The 17347-nt window shown below is 47.3% G+C and overlaps 1 protein-coding gene across 2 annotated transcripts in view; it reads right to left on the reverse strand.

Annotated features, from left to right (window-relative positions):
- Positions 1 to 17347, reverse strand: part of PDE8B (phosphodiesterase 8B) — a 1197077-nt gene that overhangs the window by 866310 nt on the left and 313420 nt on the right. For both annotated transcript variants that reach the window (XM_069627430.1, XM_069627431.1), the window contains one exon: positions 8256 to 8312. In XM_069627430.1, the coding sequence (XP_069483531.1) occupies positions 8256 to 8312 (57 nt within the window). The remainder of the gene's footprint in view (positions 1 to 8255; positions 8313 to 17347) is intronic.

The following is a 17347-nucleotide window of genomic DNA, read 5'->3' on the forward strand; positions in this document are numbered from 1 at the left end:
GAGCCGCCGTCTCTACTGGACTTTGATCATCTACCTGACAGACCATGCCCTAATCAGGTATTCCCTCCACCGACTCTATTTACTCCCTTATTTACTAGGACCCCCTCCACACACGTCTCGGCTCTCGCTCGCATATACTCACACACTGAGCCGTGAATCATTCCTCTCCAAGTACAATGATATGTAGATATACATACTTTGTATGACCTCTCAGCATGTTCCCCCACCACACACTATCAGAACTGCGATTTTTAGCAACCACCCTGTATCGAACTGCCACTGTGATTTGTAGCAGCCACCCTGTATTAAACTGCCACTGTGATTTTTAGCAGCCACCCTGTACTGAACTGCCACTGTGATTTGTAGCAGCCACCCTGTACTGAACTGCCACTGTGATTTGTAGCAGCCACCCTGTATTGAATTTCCACTGTGATTTGTAGCAGCCACCCTGTATTGAACTGCCACTGTGATTTTTAGCAGCCACCCTGTACTGAACTGCCACTGTGATTTTTAGCAGCCACCCTGTATTGAACTGCATACTGCACCTCACTACTTGGCCCTCTACTCTCTATTCTCTATTAAGCAAACCTGTTCTGCAATGTAAAAAGTGTCTCTCTCTCCCAGGACACCGCCTCACACTGATTCATGTAATTCCCCGGCCAATCGTGGCACCCCACTCACGCCATGCGGCCTAAAGCAAGGACCAAGAACCCTTTCATTACCTCCAGCCTCCTCACCAACATTCTCATCACCATATTCGCCCTTGCACTCACCCTACCCACCCTCTATCTCATCAAGTCAGACACTAACGTCTTCAGCTTGATCCCATCTCCTCACCACATCCCACCTGCCACCATGATACCATACAATCCTACCCTGACACACACACGCACACCCACCACCACCACATGCTCACACAACATCAGACGCTCCAGACTCAGAACCCGCACTCAATCAATTAACATTAGCCACCACCCCCTAGCTACAGCACTCCGCAATCTACGCCTAGGGGCACGCTCAACCTACTATGCCTCTCCACACTCTGAACGTACACACACACCTAGGCATACACCCTCACCACAGCCACCGCATAGAGCCACAACCCTCAGCACCGAAGAAAAAGCCAGCCACCCCTCTAGTGCCAAGCAAAATACCACACCTACACCCCTCCTTAAATGTGCCCTGCTAAACGTCTGCTCACTTCCGGCGCATGTCCTGGAAATTCACAATCTCATCGACAGCTCGAACCTTGACCTGCTGGCCATCACTGAAACCTGGCTTCATGAAGCATCAGGTCCATCCATTGCTCTTGCACTCTCACCAGGTTACACGATCCTTAGGCTAGACAGACCAACACACATGGGAGGCGGTGTAGCTCTCATCGCCAAAGATAAACTCTCCCTCAGACCCACCACTCTCCCCTGTGACAGCAACTCAGATATTCTATCTGCCAAGCTTGCTCTGTCCCCCAACAGCACCATTAACATCCACATACTGTATCACCCCCCTGGCCTGACTCTCGACTTCCAGGGCCACCTGCTACATTTATTAAGCAACAACATTAAAGCCTCCACTAAGACTCTACTTCTCTGAGACCTTAACCTCGGTTCCAATGACCCCAAAGATAAAGCTACCACCTCCCTTATCAAGGAACTCACTGAATTAGGCTTCATTCAAAAGTCTCTAGCCCCACTCACTCCAAAGGTGGCACCCTCGACTGGGTCGCAGACCATAACTGCCACACCTCTATCACTGCCAACTCAGAGCTACCCAGGACTGATCACCACTGCATCGAGTTTACCCTACCCTCCTCCACGAACACCAAACTCCTCACCCCCACTCCCTCTAAACTAGTCAGAAGCGCCAAAAAACTAAAAGAGGATAGCCTATGACCTCACCTTAATACCCCAGCACTAGCCCCCCCTTTTGCAACAACCCCAACGCACTAGCCAATATCTACAAAGACCCTCTATCCAGAGCCATCAACTCTATAGCTCCACTCGAACCCAAAAAAGGCTAAAAAAAACTCTGCACTCCAACTCATGGTTCACAGATGAACTACTGGCCCTACGCTCACGCAAAAGTGAGGCTAAAAAAAAACTGGATAGCAGACCATAGTGAGGACACTAAAATCTGTTTCAACCAAATCTCCCAACTTTCCAAAAATGCCATCACTAACACCAAAGCCAATTCCTACAATGTCTGTATTACCAATGCCAAATCACAATCCAGAGAAATCTTTGCCATCTTCAATGAACTTACAGCTCCACCCAATACTCCAGATGAGATTACTAAAGACGAAGCCTGGTGCTCTAGTATCCAAGCCTCCATGCTTAACAAAATAGAGCTCCTTCAAAACAAAATCAAGGATCATCACAAAGCTCTAGCCCACACCCATGGTCCTAAACAATGTGACCCATCTCCCCCCTCAACCAACCCCAAACCATGCTTCACATTTAAAGATATCTCAGAACTGGAAGTCGCCAACATCCTCAAAAACTTAAAACCCTCTATGTGTAAAGGAGACATCTGCCCATCCAAACTTATCAATGACTGCGCAGATCTCCTTGTCCCACTTATAACAGCCTTCATTAATGCCTCTTTCAGAACAGGCATCATCCCTGACAGCCACAAAGAAGCATGGGTACGCCCCCTTCTAAAAAAACCTTCCCTCGACCACACCCAGCCTAACAACTACCGACCCATAACCACTGTGCCTTTCCTCCTCAAGATTCTGGACAAAGCTGTTCATTGCCAAATCCAACACTACCTTGAAACCCATTCCATTCTTGGTTCTAGACAATCTGGGTTTCGGAAAGGATATGGCACAGAAACAGCGCTGGTAAAAACCAGATCACCCGAATAATGGATAAAGGAAAGCCAGCCCTCCTGCTACTCCTAGACATCTCAGCGGCCTTTGATCTTGTAGATCACAAGACACTCACATCGCACCTCACACACTCAGCCAACTTCTCCAAAGAAGCTGCACACTGGATCACCTCCTTCCTAGAGGGCAGGGCCATGAAAGTATTCTCAGACACAGCCCACGCTGCCCCCACCACCATCCACTGTGGAGTCCTGCAAGGCTCCTGCACCACACCCCTCTCTACAACTTGTTCACAAAGCCTCTTTTCGACAAGCTGGATGTGCTAGGTATCGCGTATACTAACTACTCTGATAATACGCACTTCACGACATATACACCACCATCCAGGCCTGGATGGCAGCAAACGGCCTCTCTCTCAATGGAGATAAGACCGAAATCATCATGCTAGGCCTTAAAACGACATTAGCAAAACTAGACAAACTGTACTCCAATTTCACCATCGACAACACCATCATCCCTGTCTCCACCTCGGTAAAGACTTTAGGCGTCTACATAGACTCCACGCTATCCATGTCTAGGCATGTTAGCGCCGTCACCTCTGCCTCAGCACACACCACCAAACTCATAAATACAGTTAAACCGTACTTATCTAATCCCAAATGTCTCTCAATTGCCAGAGCAACCATTGGGGCCAAACTGGACTATTGCAATGCCTTCCTAGCAGGTACCTCCAAACATAATCTTAATAGACTCCAAATCAAGCACAATAATGCGCTCAGAGCAGCATTAAGCCTTCCCAAAAGGGAACACATCACTCAGGCTAGACAGGCAGCCCACTGACTACCTGTTAAAGAATGCATCAACTTCAAAACACTTACCCTCACCCACAAATGCCTCTCATCATCAGCTCCCTCATATCTCACACAAACCTTATCCAAACCTACGCACACCAGGCCTACCAGAACACCCTACACCAACTTACTACGCACTCCACACATCCACAGAGCCAAAGCAGGAGGACTAGGCTTCCCCTACCTAGCCCCAAGCTCTGGAACACTCTACCCACAAACATCAGATCAGAAAACTCGCTTCTCACCTTTCGCAAAAAACTCAAGACCTTACTCTTCAATTTACCTACCCCTTGCCTTGCCTCACGCTTGTATATATTACTGCAATTGTTCCGCCATCTGTAACTATGTGAACTGTCTGTAACTAGCACCTGGGCTGCTGTGCGCTTAACAAATGCGAAAAAATAAATAAGAAGACACTAGACAAGAGGTGATAGCTGGAAGGTTTAAAATTAATCTTATTCCTCTGGCATTGCTCTGGGAAGACCATCAATCTTCACCTGACAAGCCATTACAGAGGGAGAAAGACCATATGCAAACAAGGCCTGGTCTCAACCCAAAAGTGGCAGTCCAGCCCAAACTGCTAGATCACATCCCTTCGGCACAAGACCACAAACATTTCCAGACATGTTTAGGCCTTGTTGGGCCTCATCAGTGAGAAGCAGCTTGGGTCTCTAGGCCCAGCTGGCAAGATATCCATGCCTGGGCATATCTGTCCCATTCAGGGTGACAAACCAAAACACAAAAGGTGATGGCTGGTGTCCAAAATGTCCCATCCATCTAGAGCTCTTCTGTGAGTGTTGCAGTAATCTGTGATAGCACTTCATCAGTCTCGTACCCTGTCTAACATGTGCAAAGTAGGCTCAAAGGTCTTCAGGTTGTGCAGTGGCAAATTGTGGTGCACCTACAATTGGCTCAGTGCATTTTCTGGCATAGTAAGCCTAGCTGAAATTGATCTCTTCTTCTGGGCCATAGCTACCATCTCTTTGAAGGACATTGTTATGCTCACCTGGTCTGTGCGGAGGCGTTGGGGCACGGTTGCAGCCCTCCTGGGGGTGAGGTCGCTCGGGTTCGACTTCACCCTCTGCGCTTATGTGGTGACTGGTGGTAATAGGTGATGCTGCTCGGGACTGCTCCTGTTGATTAGTTTTGGTGAGCATTCGGTCCTGCTGCTTTTGGCAGGGGTGCTTGTATGATCTGGACTGAGTTCCTTCACTGGTCCCTTGCATGTGGTAGTCCAGTCCTGCTGCGACTAAGCTACTATACTTCAGATAAGTGTTCCTGTTTGCCTTTGTCTTTCCTCATCTGTTTTTGTTGTATTGTAAAGTTTGTTGTCTTGTATTGCTGTCCGTTCCACTTTTGATGTTTGCTCTTTTGCTTTCTTCCCTTGCAGGTGATGTTGCCGACCCGGCAGAAGCTGCGGAGCTCGAGGCGGCAGCCGGAGGGAATGAGGAACGAAGCTGCACCTGTACAGTAGCTGGTAAATTGTTAACTAGGGGGCGCGCAGGGTTCAAATGCGGCGCAACCCTAGGATGGATGTTCTACCCTTGTCTTTCTTCTTCACAGGGTCCGTGGATGCATAGTGCGGTGCTGCGGCGTCGGAATCAAGATCACTAGATGTCAGGAGATGAGTGTGAAGATGAAGCGATGAAGCACCGGTTTCCTAAAGGTGAGTTTGCAGGAGAACGCCTGGTTTCAAAGGTAAGTAAACTGGTCCAAGTGGCGGTGAGCGTCACGTTGCACGCGAGTGCACAGTAATGCCAAGCACCGGCCTTAAGGATGGAGCAGCTTATATAGCTGAGCTTCTGAAGCCACACCCACCAGGTTCAGCCTGCCTGCCACACTAGATGAGTTAGCACATGAAGACCAAGCCTAGAGAGCCACACCCGATGAGTCAGCACATGAGTATGTTCTCTGGAATAAAGGCTTTCAGCTCCTGGAACGTTCTTGTAAAATAAAAGCACTCCTGGACTGAAATAAAGTAAAAGCACTCCTGCACTGAAATAAAGTGTTCCTGCTCACATCTCTATATGAACCTGGAGTCCAGCCAGGGCCCCTGTGTTTATGGGTCCCAAAGGGACATAAGTGGGTCAAGTGACCCATTGCCCCCATCACTAGATGGTGTGGTTTTTGTGTTCTGGGGGATGTGGCCATGACAGACATGTACAAATTAGGCGATGTGTACTGTCTTCGGATGTGCATACTCTGTCAGGCAGCAATGACTTAATCCACTGTGCTGCAACAAATCCCAAATGCAAATAATGAGGTCTTAGTCACTGTATTTCAACTTGCTCCTCCTTCTCCCAGATGTCAACACATCTGTGAATTCTACCCTGAAATCTTTTCATACCTAACAGTGCCTGATCCTGAACCTCACGCACCTGCTGCTCCCTTGTTGGACCCTGGATTTTCTGGACCACAGATTGCTGTATTACCTGCCCCACCATAGCCATAACCTCATTGTACAATTCTGGAACTGCTGTGCGAGAGAAGAAACAATAGCTGGGAACTTCACAGTGAGATCGACTTATCAGGAGCTGCCAGATCTAGGGTTTTCCACAAAAGAGTAGGTCAAGAGGTCCATTCACAACATTAAAGCCAGATTAGCATTGAGCAGGCACAGCCTTTCATGCAACTTTTCATTCTTTTGTCCTGGCGCCCATGGTTCCCAAACACTGGCCACAATCAATGGGTTACCACTGCTGTGCATCGCTAGGGTTCGGAGGAGAGGACTTGATGTTCCAAGCAATGACACAATTGCAGTATTTTCAGGGGTTATTGTGTAGACTGGTGGTGCCATGCTGCTTTTCTGATGGTATGCGGAGTGATGCCCTTTAGATCATTTGACCTCTACACAGGCCTGTGCATGGTGCTTCAGCATATTGTACTAAATAGATGTGATATGTAAGTTGGTTCATGCGTTCCCTCGGCACACATGTTTTCGACATAGTGTGCAGAGGGAAATATTCAGCTGCTTATTATTCTGCGAGTACTGCCACACTTCTGAATGTCAGCTGGCTCGACTCATCGGGGTGCAAGGGTGCTGGAATTGGTGGTGGTGTTATAGATGTCATGTAATGTGACGTGTGATGATGTGATGCCAATAATGCATAGCTGCATGAGAAAAGTCTCTGAAATGAGGACAGCCTGAACCTTTGAAGTTCAAATCTCGTGGCAGGGCCAACTTAGCTTGTACACCGACCAAAGTCAATCATTCAAGTGCCATTTACTATGGGGCTATATGAACACCTGTTATTATAAGGCTTAGAAGCTAGAGAAGTCTGGCAAGGGGCACTGAATAAGAATACAATATAATGGGCCTCATTACGACCCAGGCGGTAAGGGGTTAACGGCGCCGTAAAAGGTGTCGGCGCCGTTAAACCCTTACCGCCTAATTACGAGGTCGCTTTCCGGGTCCCGACCTTAACGGCTGGTTTTACCAGCTGTTATGGAAGGAACCCGCAAAGGGACTTTCGAGGTAATTACGGTACCGCAAATTGCGGTACCGTAATTACCACCTTCCCCATTCCCATTGAGCCCTATGGGGGCGAAAATGTGAATGGGGAAGGGCCAATGGTGAATGGGTAATTACCGCCCCGCCAACCTTGGAATGGGGCGGTAATTCCGCCATTGACCTTGGCGGAGTTGGTAAAATACCAGCGGCAACCATGGCGCTACTAGCGCTATGGTTACCGCCTGGGTCGTAATGAGGCCCAATGTGTTTACTTATCTCTGACAAGAAGGCTTTTTCTCAAAGTGACTGCAAACAGTCGGTCGGGCAGCATTGTATTACACTACAGCTTCTGTATCTGGGGTATCGTTCTCCTCCTCTGTATCACTGCTTTCCAGCAGCAACTCTCATTCTGCCTAGACTCTGATAGTTCATAATCATTCTCTTTATCATCACCCATGCTGTCCTCAGCAGCATTATGGTCCAACTTATCAGAATGGGGAGGTCGTGCTAGAGAGCTGGAATGTTCACTATCCTCCTGCTGTTCAACGGCATGAGCATCATTATAAGCTGGCTGGTGCAGTATTAATGTGCCAGTATTGACGAATACTGGCACTTTACCGCACAGGACAACTACAAGTTTGCCCGTTGGGTGTCGGAATTACCTCCAGCTAATAGCTAATAGCTGGAGGTAATTCCAACACCCTACAGACAAACAAACGCTGGTGTTACAGGTGCCGGTAATATCGGCAAATCAACCCGGAAGTTGTGATCCAACGTTAATACTGCTGCACCAAGTGCCGGAAACAGTATTACCACCAGCATAACAGCAAACTTGTAATGCGGTCCAATGGGTTGTTTTAACTATATTTCAGTAGGTATTACCTGCACTCCTCCCCCTTGTATACCACAATATAGTGGAAGGAACTGAAAGTGCAACCTCCTATGTCAGTCTCAGTGGATGTTCATTGTTTTGGTGCAAAACCCAGGCATGTACTTTTACTGTAGCACGTACTCCAGCAGGACTTGTGACAGGTGTAGAATATGAGTTTGATGATACCTTCAATTGATGACGTGCCCTAGTTCCTGAGCATCACAAATCATGTTAAAGTAGAAAACAAAACCCTACCTGAATAGGGTCTTGCGTCAGTCTCATTGGCCCTAACCGCACTTCCGTCGTGGACACCTGCGGAAAAGAAGAAAAGAAAATAATTTATTTCCTCCTGTGCAGATTCTCATACAAACACAAAATATCTGTCAAAGGAATCCATGTCTCAGAAATGTGTTTAGCCAAAAAGAGGCGGACAAACGAGTATGATTAGGTGGCTCGCAAACTTGCAAACACTCTGTGCCAGAGATCCACACAAACATATAAAGTCATTTCTCTCATTAGGTCACATGTTTCCAACTCTGCAGGGAGGTGATGTAGACTCTACTCATTGCTATTTTAGACACCTGACTGTTGTGATATGCTCCTCGCTAAGGCGCACTATAGTAAATAGGACAATTCCCATCCACACCCCTGGAAAAACACGTGAAATGTCCCTTAAGTGAAATGTTATGATATGTTTCGTAACTGGGTGACAGCTCTGCAAGAGGAACTGCCCTCTAACAGCAGTAGATTGCTCTAGAGTGTCCACTATCGCCAAATACGGCCCGATATGATTGTGTGCTGGTGCATCATCACGGCCTCTGAAGAATCCTCAAGACCTGGTTGGTTGTTGAACCAGGATCCTCAACAACCTCTGGACTGCATCATCTTGCACACAGCCCTGTGAGATCTCTATAGTGGCATGCTGGTGCCCTCATTACATTCCCATTAGATAACAAATGTCTGACATTGTTATTGAGTTACTGACAGGTTCAGATTCTGAAGGGATGCAAAGGGCACATAACCTGCCATGCTGCACTCAAGGGATTCCTCTTCTGCTGGCTGTTTAGGAATCATCCAGATTCTCATAGTTAATCACAATTTATCCTAAAACTGGTAGAGAAATTACACCACAGTTGGCCTGGAATTGATACTATTAACCGCTCAATTATCCATTACAGATGCAATTGCTTTCAATAGCTGCGATGAAAGTCCAATTTTGAAAACTGGATTATGCAACTCCTGTAATCACTACCAGTGTAGATAAACTCTGGGATGATTAACTCTTGTTAGATGGTTCCACAAAAGTGATCCTCGACCCACACATGTTGATCCTCTTTCCAGATTCGTCATGTTGCATGGCAACTCATTATGTGGTCTACAAAATGTTTTGAACTTCAACTCCCATCTGCCCTAGCCAGTATAGTCATTGATAAAGGATCATGGGAGATGTAGTGCATCATGAATAACCATTCAGGTTGGGCGCTCAGTAATAGGAAAGGACGCTGAAGAGGCCTATACTTAGACTTTGCTAGAATTTGCCAACCTCATATTTACATAAAAAGCTAGTTGCTGTAACCTCTATATGTTTGTGACTAGATCACGTTTCCAAGTATCTAAAGCAAGCCGCAGCTCCGGATGTATGTCTCTACTTCTCCTGCATTCCCTTCGCCATACATTTACTTCATCGCATTTACCTCTTCATGCCTTTACATCGTCATTACAGGGAAAGAGCCTCTGTAATCCCCCTTCTTTTCTCACCCATAATCTTCCCCTAACCCCCTTGACTGCAACCCTAACCTTGCAGCTAACCTTATGTGAAGATGAAGAGGAAGTAAAAGTAAGAAAAAGTAAAAGCATGAAGAAATAAATGTCTGATGAATAGAATGAAGACGTGTTGAAGATATTTTTAGGCGAAGTAAAGGAGGGATACCCAGCTTCTAGTGCTATCTCCGAAACAATGATCTGCCATGCTTTCTCCAGGTGAAATGAGTAGCAGCATAACCAGAGAGCAAGACATAACCAGGTGGATGTGCCATGCTGACAACCTGTGGCCAACCTGAGAGGTAGCCTGACGAAGCAGCTTAACATGACTATAACCAATGACTTTCCACTCCATCTATGGAAGCCATAAGGATTATTTGTGCGAACTAAGGACACAAAAAGGCTACATGCTTGTTAGGCAGAAACCTGTGCAGTTCCCTCTGGGACCACTGCAAAAGATTTAGGACTACAGGTGTTTGGCAGTAAACCCACTTGGTAGCAGTCTGTACCACACAGATTCACTTGGTAGCTGTGGCTGAGCAGTCAGACTTCCCTCAAGAAGAGTTAGGCAGTATACAGAGTATTCATAATAGGTCAAGAGAACACAATAGAACAAGTAAACACTGACCAGGGCTTGGTGTAAAAGAGATATAATTATTTATTTGAAACCACATCTAGAAAAACACACAGGCACTTATATCAAGCAGTTCAAAAACACGGTCACTAAAAGATATACACTCCCTTCAACGATTAGTTAGACAAGTCTTAAGTAAAGCAACACTTATTTTCAGACAGCGGTGAGCACTTAACGAAGATGGCACTCTAATCAATCGGTTTAAAAGGGAGAGAAAGGCAGAGCAAAGATAGAAACAGATCCCAACACTTTCGGAAGAACACAGTAGGAGAAGAAGGCAGATTAATACCGTAAAGTCAAAGTTACAAGGCCGGACCCACTTTAAGAGGCTCCGGTCGAAATGTGTCCAAGGTCACACGGTTCAAAGTGCCAAAAAGTCTCGCAATCAGTTCGGAAAGAGTTGGACAAAAAGAAAGGGACCAGTTAGATGGTCAAGGTGGCCAGCCCAGTTCAGAAGGTTAAGGGATTATTATTACCTTGTAGCAATCTTTAGAAAGGGAGGCCTGGCGGACACGGTACCATAAAGTGGTGAGAACACTCCCGCGGGGGCAGTTGTTCCTGGCAGCGGATGCAAGTCGGTGCTTCATCCGGGGGAAGAGAGGATCTCGTCGTGGAGGAAGACAGGAGTCCGTTGCACTGCCAGGGAAGAAACCAGCCGTGGAGTTTCTCAGGTGCAAGGAGCAGTCCGGTGATTCGCGGTTCAGTGGTGAGTGGCTATCCGGCTGCCGGGGTGCTTGGCATGGGCAGTTGGACCACAAACCGGGCTGGGGTGCGAAGAAAAGAAAGGTAAACTGGTTGTGCCCACCAGTCAGGGGAAGAAGCCTCTCCAGCCAGGAGATCTTCTCTGTCATCGGGAAGTGGTGAGTCGGTTCCGCAGGGCTCCACCGGTGGTGTCGTCGTGGTAGGTCGGCTCAGCTTCTCCCTCGTCGGATTCTCAGGTCCTGTGGCGACTTCTGAAGTTCCAGTCCCCAAAGCCCTGCTTTTATGCAGCATACCCCCATTCACTCAGCCTAGCTGTCACTCAAACATGCTAAGTGGTGAGCCGGCCGGCTCACCACTTGGGCCAATCACACAGAGTGCGACTTGAGTTACCAAGGTAACTCAGTCCAGGGTGCCTAAACCCCCTCCAACACCCCCTGTGGTACCAGAGTGGCACCACTTTTGGAGGCTTCTGTGGAGAAGCCCGCCAAAAAGTGGAACAAAGGGCTCGGCTTGGGTTGGAGTCACAGAAGAGAACACAAACGCCATTTTAGAATCGAGTCTTGGCAAAAAATACCAACCGGCGAATTAATATTAATTAAATAAACCGGCAGTATGTTCGAGGCTATGAGAATTAAATAATTAAAGTTGGTAGCCTCGAACAATGGGAAAATCCCATAGGAAAATATTCGCGGTCAAATATAAAAAGTAGTTTCCACTGCCACCAGCCAAAACTCGATCAGGGGGGACGGAGACGTGCCCCCTCGACTAACAGACCCCGGGGCAATCGAATTGCCCCGACCAGTATGTCCACAATATGATGGTTTGTACTGGTTTCTGTTACTAATTTGGGACTAGTCAAGCCAATGGTGACTTTACATGCCCTGGGAGACAGTAGTCTGTCCCAGGGTATGGAGTCTATGGTGGGGTGTCACTATGACACCCCTGTGTTACTGGACGGAGGGTGCTGTGTAACACACATAGGGCCTCATTACGACTCAGGCGGTAAGGGGTTTACGGCGGCGTAAACAGCGCCGACCCTTACCGCCTGATTCCGAGGTCCCTTAGCGCCATGGAGGTTTTAACACCTGCTTTTAGCAGGTGTTAAAATCCATGGTGCTAAGGGACCTTGATGTTAATTACGCCACCGTAATTTACGGTGGCGTAATTAACGCCTTCCCCACTCCCATTATGCCCTATGGGGCAAAAATGGGAATGGGGAAGGGTAAATGGGGATTGGGGACTTACCGCCCCGCCAACCTCGGAATGGGGCGGTAAGTCCGCCAACCACCATGGCGTAAACGTTGTTTACGCCATGGTGGTAAAGGTACGACCCAGGCGGTAACTTACCGCCTGGGTCGTAATGAGGCCCATAGTAAAAACACATGAGACCCTATGGAGTAAAGGACCCCATAGCCCATAAAACACATTAACAGTCAAAGGAACACCATAAATCATGTCCAAGAGTGGGAGAAAAAGAGTTTCACTCTTGGCAGGAGAAAAAAAAAACTCCAGAAATCCAGCAAAGCTGCTGGGGGACTCACTAGGTTAGGAAATTCAGCCTAAACAGAGAATTCTCCCTAACACTCGCCCCCCCCAGACTAAGGGACAGGAGGATTTAATCCACTCCTGGATGAACCTCATACCTCTAGTCAATGACATACATCCTAGAGAGTCCATCAGCATTTTGATGGTGACACCTTGACCTATGTTCTATGGCCCAATCAAAGGTTTTCCTTTGTAAGCTATATGACCTACAAACCCTTTGAGGAACATCAGTCATTTTAAAGTTATAGGGGATCTGGTTGACCAGTCCCTCAGAAGTTGGTACAACTTCTGAACCTGTGTTAGGCTTTTTTAAGGGGTCCTTATGAAGGATTCCCTTAGATCTAGAGGGGCCTCCAGAGGTCCTCACCACCTCTCTGTTGGGAGAAGGTTGGGTTTTAGGCCTCTTGGTTGGAGGGGATGGAGATAAGCAAGGTACAGGCTTCTCCTTCCTCTTAGATCTACCTTTACCTACTTTAGGAGTTCCCCCTTAAGACTAGGAATTGGGTTGGAGTCTTCTGTGGAAGGTCCAACAGCCTGAAGGTCTTTGGCCTTAGACTTTTCTTTTCTGGTTTTCCACCAGCACTGAGAATTACCAGTTCTCTTAGGCCTAGCTAGGGTTCCAGTAGGTCTATCCAACTCTTCCTCAGAAGCAGGGGGAGTCACAGACTCTATGACTGGGGGAACAATGATGGAGCTTGGTTGGTGCTCCCATTTCCCTAACATTTTAGCCTGAAATTTGCCTGGGTCAGAGGTCAATTTACCAACACCAGGGCTTGTAGTGGGGTTCTCAGTAGAGGTTCCCACAGGCTTAGAGTGGTTCCTTAAGGTGGCCTCTCTAGCCAATTTGGTTTGGTTCTGGGTCTCCATACTGGGAGGCCTGGGGGTACTGGATACTACTCCTAGAGTTCTTAGATCATTCCCCAACAGGACTCTCCCAGGCACCTCAGAATGAACACTGACAGGAATCAACACTGTCATGTCATTACACTGAATGAGGGCTGATAGATTTGGAACCATTTGGACAGGGCCTCCAGATATCTTAGTGGGAACCTTGGGTGCCTTAGCAACATCCTCAGGCCTGAAAAAGCTTTCATCCACTACTGTTCTGCTGGCCCCAGTGTCTCACCTGGCAGGAGTATCCTGGCCATTGACAAGAACACTGTCCATATAATAAACTTTAGAGTTTTCTGGTTTGGAGTTGTACACACTCCTATTCTGATCACTAACCAGACCCATGGACTCTACTGTTACACTTGCTTGAAGACCCAAAGGTTCTTCAGCAAAGACTTCAAAGTGAGCACTAGCCATTTGGACTTCCTCCTCAGGAGTGAAGGCTAAAGAGACTGTGCTGATCCCTGCAGGTTTACCCTTACATCTGGGATCTCCTTTGATGTGGTCAGTTGCCCCACAGAGATAGCATGTTCCAATTGCTCTCTGAAAGGGTGGCTTGGCCTGACCTCCTTCTGGTTTGTGACCAGAAGGTCCACTAGCCTGTTGTGGTTTACCCTGGGGCTTACCCTGGTTATTTTGTTGTTTGGGGCCCTCTTTTGTTTGGGAGGTATTAGAAATCTCTTGGTTCCCCTTTTGTGGCTGCTTTCCCTCATCCTTTTTCTGAGTGACCCCTGAATCCTTGTGAGTGGCCCTGTTGGCAACCCACAAGTCAGCAGCCTTAGCTAGCTTCCTGGAATCTAATTCCTTTGAATCAGCCAAGTGCTGTCTGAGCTCAGGAGAGCAGGCATCATAAATTGACTCCAACATAACAAGATTTCTCATTCCCTCATAAGTGTTCACCTTGTAACCCTTAATCCATCCCTCTAAGTTTTTCAAACACTCACTCACCCAGGTAGCCCAAGAGGTACCATCATTATTTTTGAGGGTCCTAAACCTCTTAAGGTACTGGGAAGGGGTCTTCCCAAATCTAGCTATCAAAGCTAGTTTCACACATTCATAATCCTTCTTATCCACCTCCCCCAACTCCATTACCACATCAGTTGCAACAGGGGGAAGCCTAGAGAACAACCAGGGAAGTAACTCATTCCCTGTGATGTCCTGGAGCCCATGATTATACTCAAACATTTTCAACCAATCCAACACATCCAATCTAGGTTCATACATACCCACTAATTCCTTAGGTATCCGGGGTCTTTTGGGACTGGAACTCCTAGAAGAACCACAGGGGAGAGAAGCATTTTCCACAGACAACTTTTTCATTTCTAATTTATGATTAAGCTCTATTTCTCCGAGTCTTAACTCAGCTTGCTTCTGCTCAGCCTGGACATTCATTCTTCTGAACTCTAGCTCTTGGTTTCTTTCAGATTGAGCAATAAAACGTTTGTACTCTAATTCAAGCTTCATTTTTTCAAGTTCAAAATAAGCAGGGTTACATGTAGGACCTAGTATAGGCCCAGTAGGTACAGTAGGTAAGGCAGACAGAAGCTCAGAGTGGCTACCTTCATTAGGTTCACTTTCCTCTTCTGACTCATTATCAAGACTTTGATTCAGATCAATACCATCACTGTTTTCTACATTTTCTGGGGGGGGGGGGGTAGATTCCTCTGTACCACCCAGACTTTGGTTTTCTAACAATCTTTCTATACGTTCCATTTTCTTGCCGTTCTCAGAGAGATTCTTATGTCTACACAATACTTTTAAGCAATCAGCAATTTTGGCAGACAATGATTCTAGGGTATAACTCTCCATAGCAGACATAGTTAGAAAATCAGCTTTTTAGTGCTAAGCTCTGTGGTTAGTTGTCCTAAAGTGTTCAAAAAGCGCACTAAAGTGTATACTCAATACAAATCCCACCGCTGTACACCAGTGTTAGGCAGATTCCTGTGCAGTTCCCTCTGGGACCACTGCAAAAGATTTAGGACTACAGGTGTTTGGCAGTAAACCCACTTGGTAGCAGTCTGTACCACACAGATTCACTTGGTAGCTGTGGCTGAGCAGTCAGACTTCCCTCAAGAAGAGTTAGGCAGTATACAGAGTATTCACAATAGGTCAAGAGAACACAACAGAACAAGTAAACACTGACCAGGGCTTGGTGTAAAAGAGATATAATTATTTATTTGAAACCACATCTAGAAAAACACACAGGCGCTAATATCAAGCAGTTCAAAAACACGGTCACTAAAAGATATACACTCCCTTCAATGATTAGTTAGACAAGTCTTAAGTAAAGCAACACTTATTTTCAGACAGCGGTGAGCGCTTAACGAAGATGGCACTCTAATCAATCGGTTTAAATGGGAGAGAAAGGCAGAGCAAAGATAGAAACAGATCCCAACACTTTCAGAAGAACACAGTAGGAGAAGAAGGCAGGTTAAAACCGTAAATTGCAGTATTTTATAGTTTAGTTAACAAGGCCGGACCCACTTTAAGAGGCTCCGGTCGAAATGTGTCCAAGGTCACATGGTTCAAAGTGCCCAAAAGTCTTGCAATCAGTTTGGAAAGAGTTGGACCAAAAGAAAGGGACCAGTTAGATGGTCAAGGCGGCCAGCCCACTCCAGAAGGTTAAGGGATTATTATTACCTTGTAGCAATCTTTAGAAAGGGAGGCCTGGGGGACATGGTACCTTAAAGTGGTGAGAACACTCCAGCGGGGGCAGTTGTTCCTGGCAGCGGATGCAAGTCTGTGCTTCGTCCGGGGAAGAGAGGATCTCGTCGTGGAGGAAGACAGGAGTCCGTTGCACTGCCAGGGAAGAAACCAGCTGCAGAGTTTCTCAGGTACAAGGAGCGGTCCGGTGATTCGCGGTTCAGTGGTGAGTGGCTATCCGGCTGCCGGGCTGCTTGGCACGGGCAGTTCCACCACAAACCGGGCTGGGGTGCGAAGAAAAGAAAGGTAAACTGGTTGTGCCCACCAGTCAGGGGAAGAAGCCTCTCCAGCCAGGAGATCTTCTCTGTCATCGGGAAGTGGTGAGTCGGTTCCGCAGGGCTCCACCGGTGGTGTCGTCGTGGTAGGTCGGCTCAGCTTCTCCCTCGTCAGATTCTCAGGTCCTGTGGCGACTTCTGAAGTTCCAGTCCCCAAAGCCCTGCTTTTATGCAGCATACCCCCATTCACTCAGCCTAGCTGTCACTCAAACATGCTAAGTGGTGAGCCGGCCGGCTCACCACTTGGGCCAATCACACAGAGTGCGACTTGAGTTACCAAGGTAACTCAGTCCAGGGTGCCTAAACCCCCTCCCACACCCCCTGTGGTACCAGAGTGGCACCACTTTTGGAGGCTTCTGTGGAGAAGCCCGCCAAAAAGTGGAACAAAGGGCTCGGCTTGGGTTGGAGTCACAGAAGAGAACACAAACGCCATTTTAGAATCGAGTCTTGGCAAAAAATACCAACCAGCAAATTAATATTAATTAAATAAACCGGCAGTATGTTCGAGGCTATGAGAATTCAATAATTAAAGTTGGTAGCCTCGAACAATGGGAAAATCCCATAGGAAAATATTTGCGGTCAAATATAAAAAGTAGTTTCCACTGCCACCAGCCAAAACTCGATCAGGGGGGACGGAGACGTGCCCCCTCGACTAACAGACCCCGGGGCAATCGAATTGCCCCGACCAGTATGTCCACAATATGATGGTTTGTACTGGTTTCTGTTACTAATTTGGGACTAGTCAAGCCAATGGTGACTTTACATGCCCTGGGAGACAGTAGTCTGTCCCAGGGTATGGAGTCTATGGTGGGGTGTCACTATGACACACCTGTGTT

The sequence above is a fragment of the Ambystoma mexicanum genome, chromosome 6p, assembly GCF_040938575.1.
Source record: "Ambystoma mexicanum isolate Mex_15411 chromosome 6p, UKY_AmexF1_1, whole genome shotgun sequence".
NCBI lineage: Eukaryota > Metazoa > Chordata > Amphibia > Caudata > Ambystomatidae > Ambystoma > Ambystoma mexicanum.